Source organism: Rhagoletis pomonella, unplaced genomic scaffold (genome assembly GCF_013731165.1).
Source record: "Rhagoletis pomonella isolate Grant_MI unplaced genomic scaffold, Rhpom_1.0 Rhpom_scaffold_00007, whole genome shotgun sequence".
Classification (NCBI taxonomy): domain Eukaryota; kingdom Metazoa; phylum Arthropoda; class Insecta; order Diptera; family Tephritidae; genus Rhagoletis; species Rhagoletis pomonella.
Window position 1 is genome coordinate 11,270,391 of NW_023458561.1, and position 20,284 is coordinate 11,290,674.

General features: G+C 35.1%; 1 protein-coding gene across 1 annotated transcript in view; it reads right to left on the reverse strand.

Moving 5' to 3' along the window:
- LOC118742315 (inactivation-no-after-potential D protein) overlaps window positions 1-18,498 on the reverse strand; it is a gene marked incomplete at its 3' end in the record, with an annotated part of 121,807 nt that extends 103,309 nt beyond the window's left edge. The window contains 1 exon segment of the mRNA XM_036474299.1: window positions 18,243-18,498. Within this exon segment, the coding sequence (XP_036330192.1) occupies window positions 18,243-18,270 (28 nt within the window).
- Between the last annotated feature and the right edge of the window lie 1,786 nt (window positions 18,499-20,284).

Consider the following 20,284-nt stretch of genomic DNA (forward strand, 5'->3'; position numbering starts at 1 on the left):
TACAGAATTTCGTCAAAATCGTTATAGCCGTTTCGGAGAACCCTATGGATATATATCGTCGTTTAAAGTGCAAAACCGCGTATCAACAAAATGCAAAACCGCGTATGTGAAGTTGTAGAAATTATTTTCTAGAGCGTACAAACACTCATATTTCAAAATGGATCTCTTTTTTATAAAGCAATCGCATTTCTGGCTAGTATATTTCAGGACGAATGGATAAGGATTGAGCCAAGAGCTTGTGTGAGCAAATCCAATTTTTGGCAGCCAAAGTCAGTTACGCGGTTTTGCAGAATGACGATACGCGGTTTTGTACTTTAAACGACGATATATATATACAAGAATTGCATGATTCAATAATACAAGGTTCGATAAATTGACAGTTGTCTCTCTCGCACCGCTCCCTTAGCGGTGGCACCGTGTTGCTTCTTTGCAAATTTACATGGAAACAGTGTAGCTTTGGTGTGAAATAAAAGTATAAGCTTTTGTGCAATATGTTTATTTGTATATGCATATGAAGCATATTTAACTGATGAAAACATAAGCATTGGATGTTTATATCAATCTCATAGTAGTCTTATTTTAATTTTGAGTCATTTTGCAGTTTTTATACAGCTAAATAGCATATAAATTACGTAATTCACGTAGATATATAAATATTACGTTCAACATTTCGTTTAAAATGCCAGATTTCCTGCAAATACTTAAGAATTTACAAAAGGAATTTCACTACTAGTTGCCTACTTTGCGTACTTTTCTACTACCATTTTCGCAACAAGGGATTGCATTCTTGCCCTTTCTCTGTCCTTCGCAAATGCAACCTTTTGTAAGGGAGTGTCAAACCGCAGCTGTCAATAATTATCTAACCTTGTATTATTGAATCATGCAAGAATTGCTCGTTTAATGTAATAAGATATACACAAGGCGAATTTATACAAGGTGGTGTTGATGGCGAATTTAGATTTTCGCCGAGGTGCTTCTTAATGTCAAAATGATGTGTTTGTTGTATTATGAATTCGCCTTGTTTACAAGAAACACATCATCACATTAGAAAGTACCGCGGCGGAAATCTAAATTCGCCATCAACACCACCCTGTACAAATTCTCCTTGGATATACATAGTATGTATGTATGCTGTATGCATAACAAAATGCATACCCAAAACAAACGCGAAAAGTATCTCCCATACAACGTCGTTGAAAATTTTTCGCCATAAGACTGCTTTTACACAGTTCAAGTATTGAATTCAGTTCTGCTCGCTTGTGGAAGAGGGGGTGAGAAGAAAAGGGACGAGTACACATGCGTCTGTACCGTCAAGTCGTTTCTACTTTCTTGCTTTGCTTTTGGCATTTTCGTTGCTTCCCATTTAAAGAACCAAAAACTTGAATTCAACAGAATTGAAACGTAGCAAATATAAAACACAAAAGAGAATGAGCTAGAATTGCTTTCAAGTACTTGAATCATGTAAATCGTGTGTATGATTGTCGCGATAAGCTGTTGTGAGCAGTGTTGCCATTTTAGTCCTTTGGTGGCTAGATTTAGCTAGCACATACTTTTTTTGGCCACATAAATTTAAAATTGCCCCTAGCCCTTTTTTATCCCTTTGGAGAATGTATTCATGCTTGGCATGAAAAAGTTGGATATACATACCTAATTTAATCTATTTTTTTTTTTCATTTATGTAAGAGATGAATTTTTAAACTAAGAAAGACTGATATATATACATATATTGTCAACTATGCCGATTTTAGTTTATATAATTTTAAGTTATGTTAAAAATTTCCAAGAAAAGTAATTTTTATTTGATCTCCTTCGTTAACAGCTATATCCAGGATAATGAAAAATTATTACAAACCAAACGTATACTACTACAAATGTTTTTTTCAGAACAAGTTCTTCACCCATGCCGCTACTTGTTTTCTGTCGGTGACAGCTCGGCCTCTCCTGACTCTTCGTCCTGCAAGGACAACTCAGCATCATCGTCTAACTCTGGACTCAAAGCATACCACGGTTTCATGTGTTCTACACTAAATATATTACAATAACGTCGATGAGTTTTATTTGTATCTGGAAAATCTTCAACCAGATAACGATCATGGTCGAGAACTTTTGTAACAACATATGGGCCTTTAAATAACGGATCCAACTTATGTGATTCCCCCGTTACACTTGTTACATGATCGGTAAGTACTAAATCTCCAACGTCATATTTCTTTGTATGCTTATGTTTTGCATCGTAACGCTCTTTCCATTTAACTTTTTCTGCTTTAACATTTTTTAAAGCTTCATCTCGTTTTACTTCGATGTCAACATTACCTTTATCGTCATCATGAACAGCTTGTAAAATACGGTTGTATGTCACATCCCTAGGATTATAGTAAAACACCAGTTTATTCGGAGTGAATTTTGTAACTTCATTACGTTGGGAATGATACCCCATTGAATACTTGGTAAGATCTTGTCCCACGATTTCGACGTTTCACTTGAACACTTTAAAACGCCGAGTACTGTCTTATTTACCCGTTCGGCTTGTCCATTAGCTCTCGGTGTTCGTACTGCTATTTTGTTGTGTTGAATACCATATTTTCCCATAAACACTTGGAATTGTTTAGATCTAAATGCTGCACCTCGATCTGATGTAATCCTTGGCGGTTGACCAAAAATTGCCATCATGTCCTCAAGAGTTTTCAAAACTGAATCGGTTTTCGTGTTTCTAACCGCTTTTAAAAGGACATATTTACTAAAACCGCAAACCATTACCAATATATATGCAAACCCAGATTTACTACGTTGAAATGGACCCAAGTGATCAATATAGATGTGACGAAATGGAATTGGCAAAACATCTGTCACGTGCATTTGGCCTTCAGCTTTCCCACCTTTAATTTTATTAAAACAACATTCTTCGCAAGCAGCTATATAAGTCTTCACATATCGTCTCATGCGAGGAAACCAAAAATGCTTCCCCAATCGCTGCAATGTCTTTTCAACTGAGAAAAGTCCAACGTCAGTATGACATGATTTTACTACCCGCCATCTCACTGCTTTTGGAACAGATAGCTTTAACTCGTTTCCCACCTTTCGGAACAATCGACTATTTCGTATTGCATAGTCAACATTAACTTGCTTGACCGCAACTTCATCCAATTTCTTCCCACTAAGAGTATCACAAATCTGTCGGAAATTTCCATCTTGGAATTGCATTGCAAAAACCCAATCTTGTACGTGTTCCGGTTGTTTAAGTTGTAAAACTTTGTCTGCTACCGTAGCAGTAGTAAATTTCTGCTCTATTGGTGCCCTACTTAGTGAATCAAGATGCTGCATTTTGGAACCAAGTCTATGCTTACAAGTAAGTGTCTCCACTATAGCTAAAACTTCAAGCTCATGTGAAGAATAATTCGATTCAGCTGAACTGCATCGTCTACTATAATAATGAACTGGTTTCCAATCTTCACCTTCGCGTTGCAACATAACTCCAGACAACCCTATAGCACTGGCATCAGTATGAACCTCATGGTCTTTCGAAGAATCGAAAAAAACAAGTACTGGATGAGAAGAAATCCAACAACTTGAAAGCAAAAGCATGCTCATCAATCCATAGAATTTTTTTTCCTTTCTTCAATAATGTCATCAGTAGCATAGCGATACGGCCATAATCAGCTATAAATTTCCTGAAAAACCCAGTTAATCCAATAAATCTTCTTACCTCATTAGCTTTAGTTGGCTTTGGGAAAACTTCTATGCATTTGGTTTTTTTCATCACCAGGACGTATACCATCTTTGCTGACCAGATCGCCTAAAAACTTTACCATTCTCATCAGAAAAGTACATTTACTTGGTTTCAATGTAAGACCAGCTTTCCGTACTGCCTCTAGAAACTCAGTAAGAACCTTAATGCCTTCATCCACTGTCTTCGTTGCAATAATAACTTCATCAACGTAACTAAGAATATCATCGCGGTTTCGAAGGCTTCGTACCAACTTCACAATCATCTTTTGAAATACCATTGGAGCATTCCGAAGTCCAAAAGGCATAGGAAAATGTTTCTTTTGTGTAACCGCGTTAAGCGCTCGGAAATCTACACACATTCTATCTTCCCCATTTGCTTTCTTTACAATAACAACTGGAGCTGCGTGAGGCGATGAACTGGAACGTATAATATTGTAACGAAGCAATTCATCAATAATTTTGTATGTAGGGTACTTGATATTGTCTTCCAATAATCGGCTTATTTGTATCAACAATAATTTCCATATGCATAGTCTTACAACGGCCAAGTTTCGACAAGTCTTCCGTAAAACAATCAGCATAACTTCCCAGCAGATTACACACTCGTTGTTTTTCATCAACTGCTAAAGCTTCATCAATTTGATATATGCCCTTAACCTTAGTCTGCATTTGCATGTTTCCCGCCTTAATCACCCATTTACAATCTTTCTGACATAAAACATCTCGTCCAATGAAAATATCGTAAGGCATAACCTCATCAAGAACTACCTGTAATTTCGTCTGAACATCGTTGCCATCTAAAACTATCTCAACATCTATATCTTCATTACTCATAACCTTCGCACCACCAAAACCTTCCAAGCTTTTAGGATTAACTTTCCTTACAACACCAACTGGAACCTTCGACTCGGTTATGAGCGATGTATCGCTGCCTGTATCGATAAAAGCTAAAATAGTTTTCACCATTCAAAATCACACTAGTCATTAAATAAGGACATGTGCCTTCGCTTTTTACTTGAGCTACCGATGACTTATTAGAATGGCAAGATTTTGCTACATGACCAATTTTGTTGCATTTACTACACCTTGATTTGCGCTGAGGCTGCGGGTATTTTGCCGCATAGTGGCCGTGTTCATTACAATTGTAGCACTTAATTGATCTCTTTTCAAATACTGACATTATGTTTCTCGAACGAATTCTTCTTTACATCTAGACCACTAGCTCTTGTCATCGTCGGTAAATTTGACAAACCCTCAAGAGGACGAAGCAAGTCATTGCATGTTTGAAACCTCATTGCCAAAGGAGTTCTTGTCACCCCACTGTCATTTAAACCGGCGATAATATACGCGTTGATTGATTCTTCGTCCACTTTGCCTCGTCTGCCAACACTTAACATCGAATAATAATACTGAAGGAAATTTTCATTAGCTTGTCGTTTACGCTTAGACATTTCTGCATGTACTTCAGCAGCATTCATTGTAAACGGAAAATCTCGACGAAACCCTGTTACAAATTCAGCCCAACTCTGAAAAACATCATGAGCATCCAACCACTCTTTGGCTACTCCTTTTAATTTGCATTGAACTGCTAACAAAATTTCTTGCTTAGTCCAACCGTAAGCTTGTTGTAATTGTAAAACTTTCTGAACAAACGGTTCAGAAGTCAACATTCCCTTCAACGGATCGAAATCAGGTAGTAACCCAATTACATCATGAACCGTCCTTGCTGTGAAACTGTGCTGCCTAGTTGTCACTCCCGTTGACGACCCTGCTATTGTATTTGGTTGTTGTCGCTCTTCCTCGGATGGTATATACACTGGCCTCTCTTGCATACCCGTCGCTTCAGTTGATGCTATGTTTTGAACACGTGCATCCATAGAAACATTTTCATGGTTTGGCGTAGAAAATTGTCTTGAAGATTGAACTGCCACAAAATCACTCACTGATTTCGCAAGCCCTGAAATTACATATATTCCGCATATCGTACATTTGCTTTTGCATATTAAAAATTTCGCTATTTTCTTCTTCAGGCTCCTCGCTTTCAATCTCATCAGTACCATAAATTTCCGTCAATTTCAAAATTTTCGCCCCTTTATTGCCCATCACTGATGAACCTTGACTTTGAAGCAACTTATTCAGTTGGTCCACTCCCAATGCGTTCAATTTGATCATTTTAACTATTTTCAAATGTTCCTTTTATGTGCGTTCTATTAAAATTTCCGGTCTTTAATTCTCTTCCCCCCGTTCACAGCCCTTTGCTGTGCTTTTGGGAATTCTCTCTAAACGTTGAGAGACGCCTTTAATCACCTTTTGAGATTCTTGTTTAAATTCTTTAATTCGCACCTCAATTCTTCCTATGAAATCTCTTTGGGATATTCATCCAACTTCTGAGATGTCAAGGAAGCCGATTTTAGTTTAAATAATTTTAAGTTATGTTAAAAATTTCCAAGAAAAGTAATTTTCATTCGATCTCCTTCGTTAACACCTATATCGAGAATAATGAAAAATTATTACAAACCAAACGTATACTACTACAAATGTTTTTTTCAGAACAAGTTCTTCACCCATGCCGGTACTTGTTTTCTGTCGGTGACAATATGTATTGTATGTACCTTACGTTTTCATACATACATACTGTAAAATTGTTAGGGCTGTTAACTTATCTATTAACGATTTAATTATAGTTTAAAATAGATAAGTTTACGGCTTAATTTGTTAAATGGCCCATCAAGTCGATTGACCCCGTGTATGTTCTTGTGGTGTGATTGTACCAGCTGCTGGTTCGACTTCCAAAGCTATTGGAAAATTTTATGATTGTACCAGCATGCTGGTGTCGTGAGTGGTGAAATTAGCTAAATTTTCTAAGTAAAAAGTGTTTTGGCGGAAATTTCTTGCACTATATGAATCAAAGCCGAGGATTAAGTTCCCCGATATTGCAGTTGTGAATTAAAAAAAAAACAATGTTTAACAAAATGGTAGACAAATTATGAAATTTCGGCTCTAATCATTTCGATCTTTCCTCGACCTCATTTGTAAAGAACTGAATATTGTAGCAGCATGCTGGTATGTTATGTGCTTCGAGCCTGATGGTAAAATCACTTGATGGAGCCAGCAAGCTGGTGTCGTATATTATTACAACGCTTTTATCAACTTGCAATGTTGTGTTCCAGAAACTTTCAATGTTGTGGATCCAGAAACTTTCAATGTTGTGTGTCCGACACCAAAGCAAAGCTTTGAAAAGCTCCTATAAAAAAGCATAGTGAATAGGGCGAGGTAGATGACATCTAGATGTCGCCCTATGTACTACGTTTGCTACACCGGAAATAGACGACACGCCATTTCTTTAAATAAAATTAGTTTGACTATTGTCAACTAAATCGAATGCTTTGTAAGTGAAGTGACTTGTGGCCCACTTGAGGTATAGGTGGACCAGTTGGTATCCACTTTGGGACCAGTTGGTAACTAGTTCGTGGGACCAGTTGGTAACCAGTCGGGGATCAGTCCGGGAACCAGTTGGGAACCAGTTTGGGACTAGGCCGAAACTACTTACCTTCGGACCAGTTGGTCTTTTTAAGCTCCTGTGGCCGTTTTAAGGGTAATTCTTGGGCTCCTGCACTGCCGTTCGGGGTTTCAGCCTTCTACGGTGGTAATTTTGGGCCGGGTTGCCTGTTTTGGCGGATTGTTGTGCTGTGTGCCGCGTATTACGTGTACCGGGTACCACTTTCTCGAGCGAATTGCTCTGGGGAACCTGTTGTGTGAGTTGCTGGCTTTTTGGCTAGACTTTGAGGAGGGTTTATACACGCATATCGGCGGAAATAGATGACACGCCATTTCTTTAAATAAAATTAATTGGTGCTCGTTTGTATGTACATACATATGTAAATGAATGTGTGTGCACCTTTCTATTAATATCGTTGAATTATTTTAATATCTATTGCAAAATTTTATTCAGACAGGACTAAAAAGTAGAAAATAAATAATATAAAAAAAAACTTTTTAATATACAACGCTTTTATAAATGGACTAAAAAGTAGAAAATAATACTTCTCAGTCCCATAGAATTTGTTTTGATAACTTTTGATTTTGAAATTTTAGCAAAAGTCATTATAAACAATCTATGAAATTGAAAATGAAAAGCGTGGGGCGCATGTAATACACTTGAATTGATATGAAAAGTAATATATGAATGTATGTATGTGGGTATGTGGGTATATGAATAACGACCACTTAAAATCAATTTCAAAGTTCTACTTTCGCTGTAGAAATTTTAGGTCTACGAGCTCTCTGATAAACAACAAAATTTCAGCTAAAAGTGTTACCGTTTTTGAAATATTTACATTTTTTTGAATTAAAAAAAAATCGTGTCTTTTCATGTATTTTCTTTAACTGCATCTACAAACCAAGCTATACTTAGTAAATTTTTTATGTTAAATACTTCCAGATAGTTGCTTCTCCATACTCAAATGCAATGTAGTTAAAATATATTAAGGAACCATCATAAAATTAGGGCTATTTTGGGATTTTTAACTTTTTGATATTTTCTTCCCCAACTTGGACTATCTCTGGTGAAAAAAAATGTACTGAGCTATAACTTTACATTACATAAAAAAATTGCCCATTTAATAAATATTTCAGAAAGGTGCCACTCTTACTGTTTCGAATAGAAAAAAAGTTATAGCCGCTTTTGTGGGCAAAGGACTGAGACACGCTAGAATGTATTTAATAGATTTAAATTTTAGTTGCTCTTGTTATCGTCCAATGACACACTGAGACAAAAATCAACCAAAAGTTGATTAATATTACCAAATTCAAACTTGAAAAGGAATGAACGTGATTTTTGGTTAATATTAGCAATGCCTTGGTTGATATTTTCAACAATGATTTGGTAATATTAACCACAATTTTGTTTACATTAACTAAACTTTTGGTTGGCGGGTTTTTGTTTGAATACGTTCATGTTTGCACTTCACAGATGCTTTTTCATAATTCGGAGATACAAAACAAAAATTTTTATTATCATTTTAACATGTTGCCTCTGATGGGATTGGCAAATAACAGCAAGCATCTCTACACACTCTGCTACAGCCGCTGTCTTCAAATGTTCAAGTTGAGCCAATTTTCTTCGTCGTTTGATTTGGTTCTACACTTCGCAGAGGCTTTTTCGTAATTAAGAAAAACCAAAAACAGAAAAAATAAAAAATTATGTATGTATCGTGCTGACGACATTCGTACTGCTGGAAGCCAACAAATAACAGCAAGAGGCTCTGCTGGTTCAGCCACTGCCTTACATACGAATTTGTTCTCAAATGTTCCACTTGCATCACATTTCTTACAATCGGCTTATTGAGAATGAAAAAATCAAACCATAACTTGGTTGAAAAAACCATTGTGCTTTTGGCTCAGTGCATGCTAAATATTACAAAGGTACATTATTACCTGCTCCTGACACTATTTTATGTTACTTACCGGAATTCGGACTAGGGTTTATAACAAGGGCTATATCTATCAATATTTTTTGTGAAGGAAGGGTTCACGTGAAATAAAATATACATGAGTTGTTTGAAGAAAAATTTATTCATTTATTGATAAAATATGCTCAAATTGGCGACCTTCTACTCTAATACAAGCTCCGCACCATTTAAGGAAAGACGCTTTTAAAGATCTTAAACTCAATTGGGTTATCTCAGCAGCAGCTCCATTTATTTGTTCCTGCAAATGCTCTTCGTTTTGAATTGTTCTTGAATAAATTTTGTCCTTAAGATAGCGCCAGTAGAGAAAATCTAATGGATTCTGGGCTCGAATCGTAACATCAGTTCACGGATCGAAAACCATACGAAAGAAAATTACGTGATACGTCAGGCAGTATAAACTGAATGGGACAAAGAGTACGTTCACGTATGTAATAATGCGAAAAATGTATTTTTACGTGACGAGTAATACGATAACTTATATTACGATTCGAGCCCAGGTCTGGCGATCGAGCAGTCCACATGATTGGCCCGTATCGTCCAATCCATCGCGAGGATAAGTTTCGTCTAAATGAGCTCTTACTTCACGCCCGTAGTGAGCAGGGCACCCGTCATTTTGCAGCCATAGTCTTCGCCGCAGGTTTAAGGGTACATCTTCTAAAAGAGTTGGAAGCCGTTCCTGAAGGAACTCTAAATAACTGTGAGAGTTGAGCGTTGGCGGCAGTTCCACAGGTCACAATATCTGACAATTAAAAATACCGCACCATAAATTTATTATGTACCGCTACTGCGAACGATCTTCTCTCATTTCGTGAGGATTGTCTATCTGCCAACTGTGAAGGTTAAGTAAATTAAAATAACCATCACGTTTGCATGATGATTCATCGCTCCAAGTTATTTTATTAAAAAAGTTGGGGTCTGATTCATGCCTTCGCAACATTTCACGGCAAAATCTAACCCTCGACAGGTAATCTCTTTCTTGTAGAGCCTGAACACGTTGAATGTGGTAGGGATGAAATCGATGGTATTTTAAAGCTTTGTGAACTGTAGTTTTTGGTATTCCTATCCCTCTTTCCATCATTCTCACTGAAGTCGATGGACCTAGTTCCACTTCCTCTAACACAACTTCAACATCTACAGTTGCAGGACGTCATGTTTCGCCGCCACGCCTTCCAGGTATGCGACCTTAAAAAGTGAAAAATGATAGTTAACAAGCAAGCAAACAAGAAAGGTGTAAAAATCACTTACCTTCATATATTTCTCTATGGGTTCGGGCGAATACTTCACGACCCGGATGCCGACGATTGGGGTATCGCTCTGCATAGAATCTTTGAGCAGCTCTGGCATTACAGCAAGATTCACGGTAAATTAGGTGAATATCCGCATATTCATGCGACGTATCCTGCGTGTTCTCTGTCATAGTATTAATAAAACAATGTTCGAAGAGTCCAATTTCACAAAATCCACTTTCACTAATTTCGGTAAGTAACATAAAATAATGTCAGCAGCAGGTCATAATGTACCTTTGTACTATTTAGCATGTCATTGGTCGGTAACAAGAGCAACTTAAATTTAAATCTATTAAATACATTCTAGCGTGTCTCAGTCCTTTGCCCACAAAAGCGGCTATAACTTTTTTTTCTATTCGAAACAGTAAGAGTGGCACCTTTCTGAAATCTTTATTAAGTGAGCAATTTTTTTATGTAAAGTAAAGTTATAGCTGAGTACCTTTTTTTCACCAGAGATAGTCAAAGTTGGGGAAGAAAATATCAAAAAGTTAAAAATCTCCAAATAGTCCTCATTTTACGATGGTTCCTTAATATATTTTAACTACATTGCATTTGAGTATGGAGGAGCAACTATCTGGAAGTATTTTACATACAAAATTTACTAAGTATAGCCTGGTTTGCAGATGCAGTTAAAGAAAATACATGAAAAGGCACGATTTTTTTTTAATTAAAGAAAATGTAAATATTTAAAAAACGGTAACACTTTTACCGAAAATTTTTTGTTTATCAGAGAGCTTCCCCTAAAGTTTGGCAGGTTAATTCTGGGAGACCCTGTATGTGTATTTAGGTAAAAAATTTTAGCTACCATTTTTAGCCACAACGACTTTTTTTAGCCCTTTTTTAAAGGAATTTAGCTACCACTAAAAGGATTCGCGGCAACACTGGATGTGAGTGGTCGCGGATGGATTATTTGCAGGCATGGGCAGAGAACGAGCACACGCTCAAAGAGCATAACCATCGCGTGTACGTATACAAGCAAGAGCGTAACGATGAGAACGCGACAACATGCAAAATTAATTAAGCACACCAACACATTCTCACTTTTAGCTAATGCTTGTTTGTGGTAGTGCCCACCATGGATGCCGTTTGGAGCTAAATAGATCCAATTGGATACATTTTTAGACGAATTTTTGCGGGGTACTTATTTTTTCCGGTCAGTATAAATGTGGATACTTTTTTAAAGAGGCCAAAATTTTATATTTCCTAAAAAATTTTTTTTCGATCAAAAATCGATTTTCAGTAAAGATGGTAGAAAGCATTACGTTTTCTAAACGTATAAAGAATCGCTACTTAAGCGTGAAATTAAAGCATTTTATTTTTTGTGAACGAAGCAATGAACATATGAAGAGATCTCTCCAAAATAGGTATAAGCGCAATTGCTTTAATTAGCTTAAAAGGATGCTTTACGCAAGATCTTAATATACATATCGTCGTTTAAAGTACAAAACCGCGTATCAACGAAATGCAAAACCGCGTATCAAGATAATGCAAAACCGCGTATGTGACGGTGCATAAATTATTTCTTAGAGAGTAAAAACACTTATATTTCAAAATGGTTCTCGTTTTTATAAAGCAATCGCATTTCTGGCTAGTATATTTCAGGATGAATGGATAAGGATTGAACCAAGAGCTTGTGTGAGCAAATCCAATTTTCGGCAGCAAATGTCAGTTACGCGGTTTTGCAGAATGACGATGGGCGGTTTTGTACTTTAAACGACGATATATATAAAGTAAATTATACTCTTTCTGTAGTAATATCTTTCATATCACATATTTACATTTGTTAATTAAAAAAAAAAGAACATTTCAATGTAGTTTAAGAAACTAAATTTGATTTATTTAAGGAAACTTTTATGAATTTTACTGAAAAGACTTTAAATACACTCTAAAAAAATTTTGTTTATTTGCGCATATGGAGAGAAGTAACCAGTTTCCTCTTTTAATGTGTGCAAATTTGCATGCGGTGTAATAAAATTAATCATTGTCTGTTTACTTTTACGTAACGAATTTGTCGGAAGAGCAAAATTACACATAAAATGTTTAAAATAAAGTAATGTTTACTATTAGTAGGAAATGTATTTGTAGTTTGAAAATTTTTGCAATTTTAAACGTTCTGTATATGTGTATTTATGTGTATATCTTAAAGATCTCAAGTTCAAAATCAAATACTGAACAACCTATACGTATATATACACAGATTCTTGTTGAAAAATAGATACTTTTCAGTAGAAGTTTTACATGCTCTTTTTAGAGTGTACTTGCTATTTATTATATTTACTTAGCAAAATAATTATACACAAAAAATGTACTTTACAAATTGAAATTACAAATGTTTGATTTTATGCACATGTATTCCAAGTCCTCAGGATAGGTTAAATTATGTCTTTTTCATGAAAATGTTTGGTTTTCTTACAAATTATGAGATGTATATGTAAAAAAAGAAAATTGGATACATTTGGATACATTTTCGGCTTGGTCAGGGATACATTTTCTTAAGACGGCGCGGCAACACTGGTACCCACTATCAAGAATGATAGAATCAGGGTGTCCAGACTGTCTTAAAAAAAAGCGCAATTTCTGGAAAAAAAATCGACAAAAATCGCCAATTTTTTTACATAAAATTCATGGAATCGATGTAACAAATATTTTGTTTTATAAATGAGATCTTGTTATAATATAGTTTTTAAAACCAAAGACGAATATAGTACCTTCAGAGGGTAATAGTAAAAAACATAAATCACTTAGATAATAGTGATGTACAAACAATACGCATACTTTTTAAAAATATTGGTTTCAACACATTTTGCAATAGGACTGCGCAATTATTAAATTTATTATAACTCATATTGATTGATTAATCGCACAATCCGCTTTTAAGAGCACGGCGCTAAACATTAAATAAAAACCTATAATAAGGCGAGATCTGCTATTTCCACAATTTCTTAAAAATCACCTACAGTGTCTGAATGATTTACATACATTTCTGTTGCCATATATTGAGCTATTCAACCTTGATAACATACTGTTTGATATTGGAAACGTTTTACAGCAGAAACTATTAGCCTTCATATGACACTTTATTCGAACTATTGAATTAAGGCTTTCCAACCTCATCCTATTTCGAATCTTAGTTTTTGTTGAATTCATTACGGAAAAAACGCGCTCAACAAAGCATGTGAGTGCGGCAAGGATAATAATATGAATTTACTTATATTTCCAAACATTTTATTGCCTGTTGCGGTTTTCACTCCGTAAGCAATTATCCAAAATTATTCAGAGACGGATGGAATGGTTCTGAAAGAAGTTATTCTATGGGAAAGTTAAAAGATGTAAATATTCAGTTTCCGCTGCTTTTCTTTCCTTCAAAGTCAAATAGTGAATTGGCATGTCCCTGAAACTCGCCCTCTTGTGATTCACACACTTTTCTGGTGATAAAATCAAAGCTTTTTTAAAAGTATTTAATTGATTAGGTACTCGTTTCAAAAGTTCTTCGATTAGGGTGATTAAACAGTCTTTTAATATGCTTCTTAAGTCAAGTTTATCACGCAGTTCATTAGCCTCTTCGCTAAAATTATCGTGGAAAACCATGTTTTGTATATTTTTATAGTTGGAATAAATTTATTTGAAGTGAAAAAATCGCCAAAAATCTCCAATGGCGATTTCCTTAATTTCTACGCGCAAATATCCAAAAAAAATCGCCAAATTGGCCCGAAATCGCCACATGTGGACACTCCGGATAGAATACAAGATTGCGCCAATGAGAGAGCGTAATTTTTGCGTGACGTCATCTTGGTGCTATTGTGAAAGAGAAATGCCAAAACGCATATAAAAATATGTAAACAATGCAGAAAAATGTGTTAATTTTAATATTACATGGCCCAATTTTGCAGGAAGCAAATTTTGCAATAATTTTGGACATGCAGCCCTTTAGGTAACTACGATTTTTAGCTCATGAAAAAATGGATATATTAACAGTGTTTGCAATTTCATGTAGACCAAAAGGAAGGTGTGCAGTAAAGTGAATTTTTGGACTCGCCATTGTAAAAAGCCATGCAGAGTGCATATTTGTATTTGTGGACGGTAGCCAACCACCATAAACTCCACAGCTGTTGACTCCCCAGCTTTTATTTGATGACTTTTTTCCCATTTCCGAGAGGATGCATGAGTGTGGCTTCTTTGGAAATAAATACTCTATGTAAGTAAAACATCATTTAAGCTGAACTTTTAAATGTATAATGATTTGGGCACTGTTTAGTATTAGGTACGTAACAGCGCGGTAAGATGCCGCTTGAGTTAGCGCCTGGCGACCTTATCCACTGGTGCATTACCTCATACCAGCACTAAAAAGAAACAGGTACTAACAAAAATAAATAGGTATCTATTTACTGTAGAAACTGCTTTTGTGTGTTCCCTTTCAGACACGTCAAGTCTTGAAAGCAATTTTTATCGCATTCTCTTTTGTGTTTTCTCTTTGCTTCCACACGCGTCAAGTTTTATTGAATTCAAGTCCTTGGATCTTTAATGGGAAGCAAAGAAAAGATCAAAAGAGAACAAGAAAACTTGAGACGAATTGACGGTACGGAGGTATCTGTACTCTTCCCCTCTCTTTCCACCTCCTTCGCCAACGAACGAGCAGACTTGAAAGCAAGACCTGACGTGTCTGAAAGGGGACTATGTATGCTATTGCCAGCAAACTAAACCAGCAACTGTCTACATTCACCATGGAAATGTACCTGCTACAATTCCCCAAGGAAAGGCCAAAATGGTTCCATGTAGAAGCTCATAGCTCACACACATAGCACAAAGCTCAATTTGGTGTTTAATGCATCTCTTCGCCGGTAGAACTGCTTCCTCTTTTTCGCCAGGTTTGCGTCGTGGGCGCAATCTCTATTTCTCTCAATCGTGCCCACGTATAATAATTTATTTGCATCGTTTTTCTCATTTATGAGAGGCCGAAATCGACTATGCTCGGGCTTCTCATATTCGAGTGAGAGGAAATTTCTTTGCTTTTTTCGATCGCGAATGAAAAGCAGCGGCAATTTTTTTGTCGATCGCATTCCGAATGTGAGAGATGATAAATTTGTTTGCATTTTTCACTCGCGATAAAAGAATGCAAAAATTCATTTGGAATATTATCGAACGCGAAGGTGAGAGAATGTGAGTGAGAATTTCCGAACCCTGATATTATGAAATGCGTGAGCTGGACAAGGAGAAGAAGGTAAAGACATATCCGTTTACAGGTTTGAGTGTAACATCAAACACATTTTGCACTGTGAATGAACAACATTTTTTGGAAGAATCGAAGTCGCCGTAAATAATATCAGAATTTAAACACAGAAAATTCATTGCACTCGTTCAACTTTTGTTTCCTGTGGAAATGTATCGCCTGGAAAATCGAGTCACGCAAATGCAGCTTTAGACTGGTTTTCGCTATGTCATATTTTCACAACAAATTTTGGCAACATATTTTGACAAAACTTTATCACCTTTTCCCATACCTTTCCCGAGTATATTATGGGCCAACAGCAGACAGATAGTTTGATAGTTAGTGCAAGTTTGAAGAATTTTTATAATTTTTGCACAAAGTTTGAAATATGAATTTATATGTTTTTTTGTTAGATATACTTTTATAAAAAAATAATAAATATTAAATAAACAAATGACAAATAGGAAAAATTTGTTAAAATGTCGTGTCCTTATTTATTTTTCCACCACTGTATGTATGAAAAATTACACACAGGTGACGCCTCTAGCCATTGAGGGTCTCACCTTTAAACTATCGCTGAAGTTTGTTTCAGTGGCATTATTTTTATTATTTTTAAGAAAACTGCTCTCTTACATATGAGCCATTCTTTTTTAAGTCGGACGGATTTCGTAAAAAAAATTATTTCATGTCTCCGATTCGCATAAAATTTTTTCTGTGGGTTCTATAGATGAAATGAGCTAACACGTGTTCGAGGAATTTTTTTTTCGGAGATATGATCTGTCAAAGTATGCAGTTTAAAAATGTTCGTATTTAAAAATAATAGTTTAATAACACGCACGCGCGGTGTTGATTCAAACTTAACATTTAAATGCACATTTACAATGCTGTAGCTGAGTGCGCGAAGATGCTTGCCACAATTTGCTAATTTCCAGAGGGTCAAGGTTCAATTCCCATTACAACCAGCATTTTTTTAAATTAATTATTAAAAGGCAATCGGTAATTGCAAATCGCTTCAATTTAATATGGGCGTATTTGAATTGAATATTTCTATACTAAATACTGGTCGGCCGCTGTGGTGTAGTGGTAAGCAGTGCGCGCTTCCACTCCCCAACGCCTGGGTTCAAACCCTGGTCAAAGCAACATCGCAAAAAAATATAGAAAAAAGGTATTTCTGCCATGAAAAACAGCTTATCATAAAAATACAATCGCCGTTCGGAGTCGGCGTAAAACTGTAGGTCCTTCCGCTTTGTGTGACAACATCAAGGCGCACGCCACAAATCAGAGGAGAAGCTCGGCCAAACACTAACTTATGTGTAAACGCCAATCTATTATTATTATTATTAAATACCAAAAATTTGTATACTTAAATGTATTACGAGTTGGGTTGGTGCTCTTTCATATGCGTATTTTTTTTTAATTTAGCACGCTTTTTTAATTCTAAGTTTCTTTCTCTCAGTGCACCGGTTTAATTTGTGAAATAGTTACATTTCGAGATAGTTGAACTTTGCACAAGCAATAGTTGAATTATATTAAGGAAAAGACAGAAGTTTTGAAACAAGTTCACAGCAACGAAAAATATTACTGATATTTTAATGTTATCTTGTACTTAAATTTTTTTTAGACTTATAAGTACGTACAGTGCCGTAAAAAATTATTGGCTCGGAGGCTCTTTCATCAGATCACAATTTCTAATCAGATCTTTTAGAAAAATTTTGAAAATGTAGATTTTGAGCCAATTAATAAAGTGCAAGTCTGAAGTTGCCAGCAAATTTCGTTGATTTTTAGCATTTATTTTTTTTTGCTGACAGTGTCTTTAATATAAAAAGAATTATCGAACATAGTTTGTATGGAAGAAACTCTCAGTAAAAACAATACCAAAAATCAACTAAAATTTAAAGGGCTGGAAAACTTCATTTTAAAAATTTTTATAAAAAGTTTGATTAGAATGTTGCAAATTTTTACGAAAATTTATTGAATTTTCCCGAGTTTAGCACAAAGTTTAAGAGGCCCTCCCTAAAGTGTCCCGGTTTGGCAACAGAGATATCTGGCAGCCCTACTGTGTACTCTTTTTTCGTATTTTAATCTTTGTTAAACGCGTGCGAGTGTCGCGCCCGTTACGAAGGATATCCCCATATGTTCCATAAATGTTCTCAGAAGTTGGCCTTGCCATTGAGCTCAGGGTCACTAGAATAATACTCGTAGTCACACATATCCACTCGGCAAGGGAACTCGATTTCGATGACTTAAATCCTGAAAACATTAGTATTCCTAAATATATAGCTCATAGTTTTCACTGTTTATTAAATACATAACACGCATTACTTAAAAAAAGATTGTGCCGTCACATACAATTTATTAGCCAAGATAGTAATGCTCACATCAACTGTAATTTTACAGATCAACAGATCGCACTTTCGTCCTTGTTGTTTTAGATTTTTTGTATTTTTTCGACTCAATAAAATATTATATTGATAAAATATGAACGCTTTTTAGAGTTCGCAAATATTTTACATATCTATCTGTTTTTACGACAGACAATTAAGTTCCACTTACCACCACTGCCAGCATTTATTTGCACCATTTTGAAATATTCAAGGCTTGATATAAAATTTAGTTACTTTTTACCGTAAAATTGTATTTAAAAATTATATTTGAAGTAAGTACTTAAAAAAATTTCCAGTCGTTAAAAGTGCATTGCATTTGCTTTATACATATGTAAAGAAAGAAAAACTTAGAAGGTCCCGCGAACGAGCTCGAACTACCCAAATGAAAATCGCGCCTAAACTGATTCGTAAACCGCTTGGACTGACTGACTTGTTTCATTTGCTAGACTTTTTCTATTTCTCTGACGCGAATGTGTCGAACGTGGAAGATACTTGCACATACATACCTATTGATTATTGATTGTCTAGCAGGGCTTAACTGTTAGTTAATTGTATTTATACAACTGAGCTAAGGGCTGGAAGAAAAATTACCGCTTTGTTCTTTCTCTATGCCATAAGTCTTACAAAAGTTGCTATAATAGTTGGACTCTACAAGTCACTTAAAATAAATAATTTAAAGTTTAGTAATTCTGAATCAAGCAAGTACATAATTTACAATATGTTTATATGTAAATATAATAAGACAGGAGTATAATTAGTTTTTATGTAAAAGATTTACTTGCACCATTTGTACATGAACAAGTATGCATTCTTGCGAGTATTAATGCAAACATTTACATACTTTAAATGAACTTACATATGTAAATATGTCATAAAGATGTATCTCAGTACATACATATGTATGTATATATGCATTTGCAACGAAGGAAGCCATATAGTAATAGAAACTGACAAAACGGAAACGGATCGATATCGATGGCATGGGAATGTCTGCAATTTTAAAGAATAAAAAAGATATTACACTGGTAATGACAATAGAAAATAGTATCGAGCATGCATCATACTTACTGAAAAGTAAATTCGAATACATTGATGTAATCAAATATACAACCACATACATAAACTACTGAATTGCTGTTAATTAAGTTGCGCATGTTTTAATTCGTATATTTTTTTTCAGAAGAAAAAATTTTTGGAAAATATTTTTAAGTAGCCACATAATACGTACTGCCAGGGATGGGCGAAATAGGAAAATGAATAATTGAATACAAAAATAAATAATATAAAAAACGACCGCTTAAAATCGATCTCAAATTTGTACTTTCTCTGTGGAAATTTTAGGTATTGTCAATTAAATCTAATGCTTTGTATTGCATGCGTCCCACGCTTTTTATTTTCAATCTCATAAATGGTTTATAATAACTTTTGCTAAAATTTCAAAATCAAAAGTTATCAAAACAAATTCTATGGGACTGAGAAATATCTACTTTTTAGTCTTGTCTGCATAAAATTTTGCAATAGATATTAAAATAATTCAACGATATTAATAGACTGGTGCACCCACAGGCACATACATAGCGCACGTAGTGCATAGGGCGACATCTACCTCTCAACCTCGTCGGTTAAGAGTTAGATGCCGCCCTATGCACTAGACTTTTTTATAGCAACCTTGCAAAGCAAAGGTTTTATATCAATGGATGGTGTCTGGACACACAACATTGCAAGTTGATAAAAGCTTTGTAAAATAAGACTAAATATTAATTCATCAACAATAAATTTCGAATGAAGAATAAACTTTCATTCATCATCACAAAATTTCAAATAACGAATCAATTTTTATTCAACATCAAGCAATTTCAAGTAACGAATACATTTTTATTCATCATTCAAGTAATTTTGAATAAAAAAAATTTATTCTTCATTCAATAAATAAATTTTTATTCATCATTCCAGTAATTTCAGATGAAGAATTAATTTTCATTCATAGTGCTGAATAGCTAATAATTTTGTACTTATTATTCAGTCATTCTTTCTTGATCTTATGTACATGCTTGTTGTATATGTATATACATACATACGTATGTAGATGGATATTATATTTTCTAATTTTTTATATACAATAAATATGTACATACATATATAAGACCAGAACATACATCTTGATCGCCCACCTGATACCATGATCAAGAAAGAATGTCTGAATAACAAATT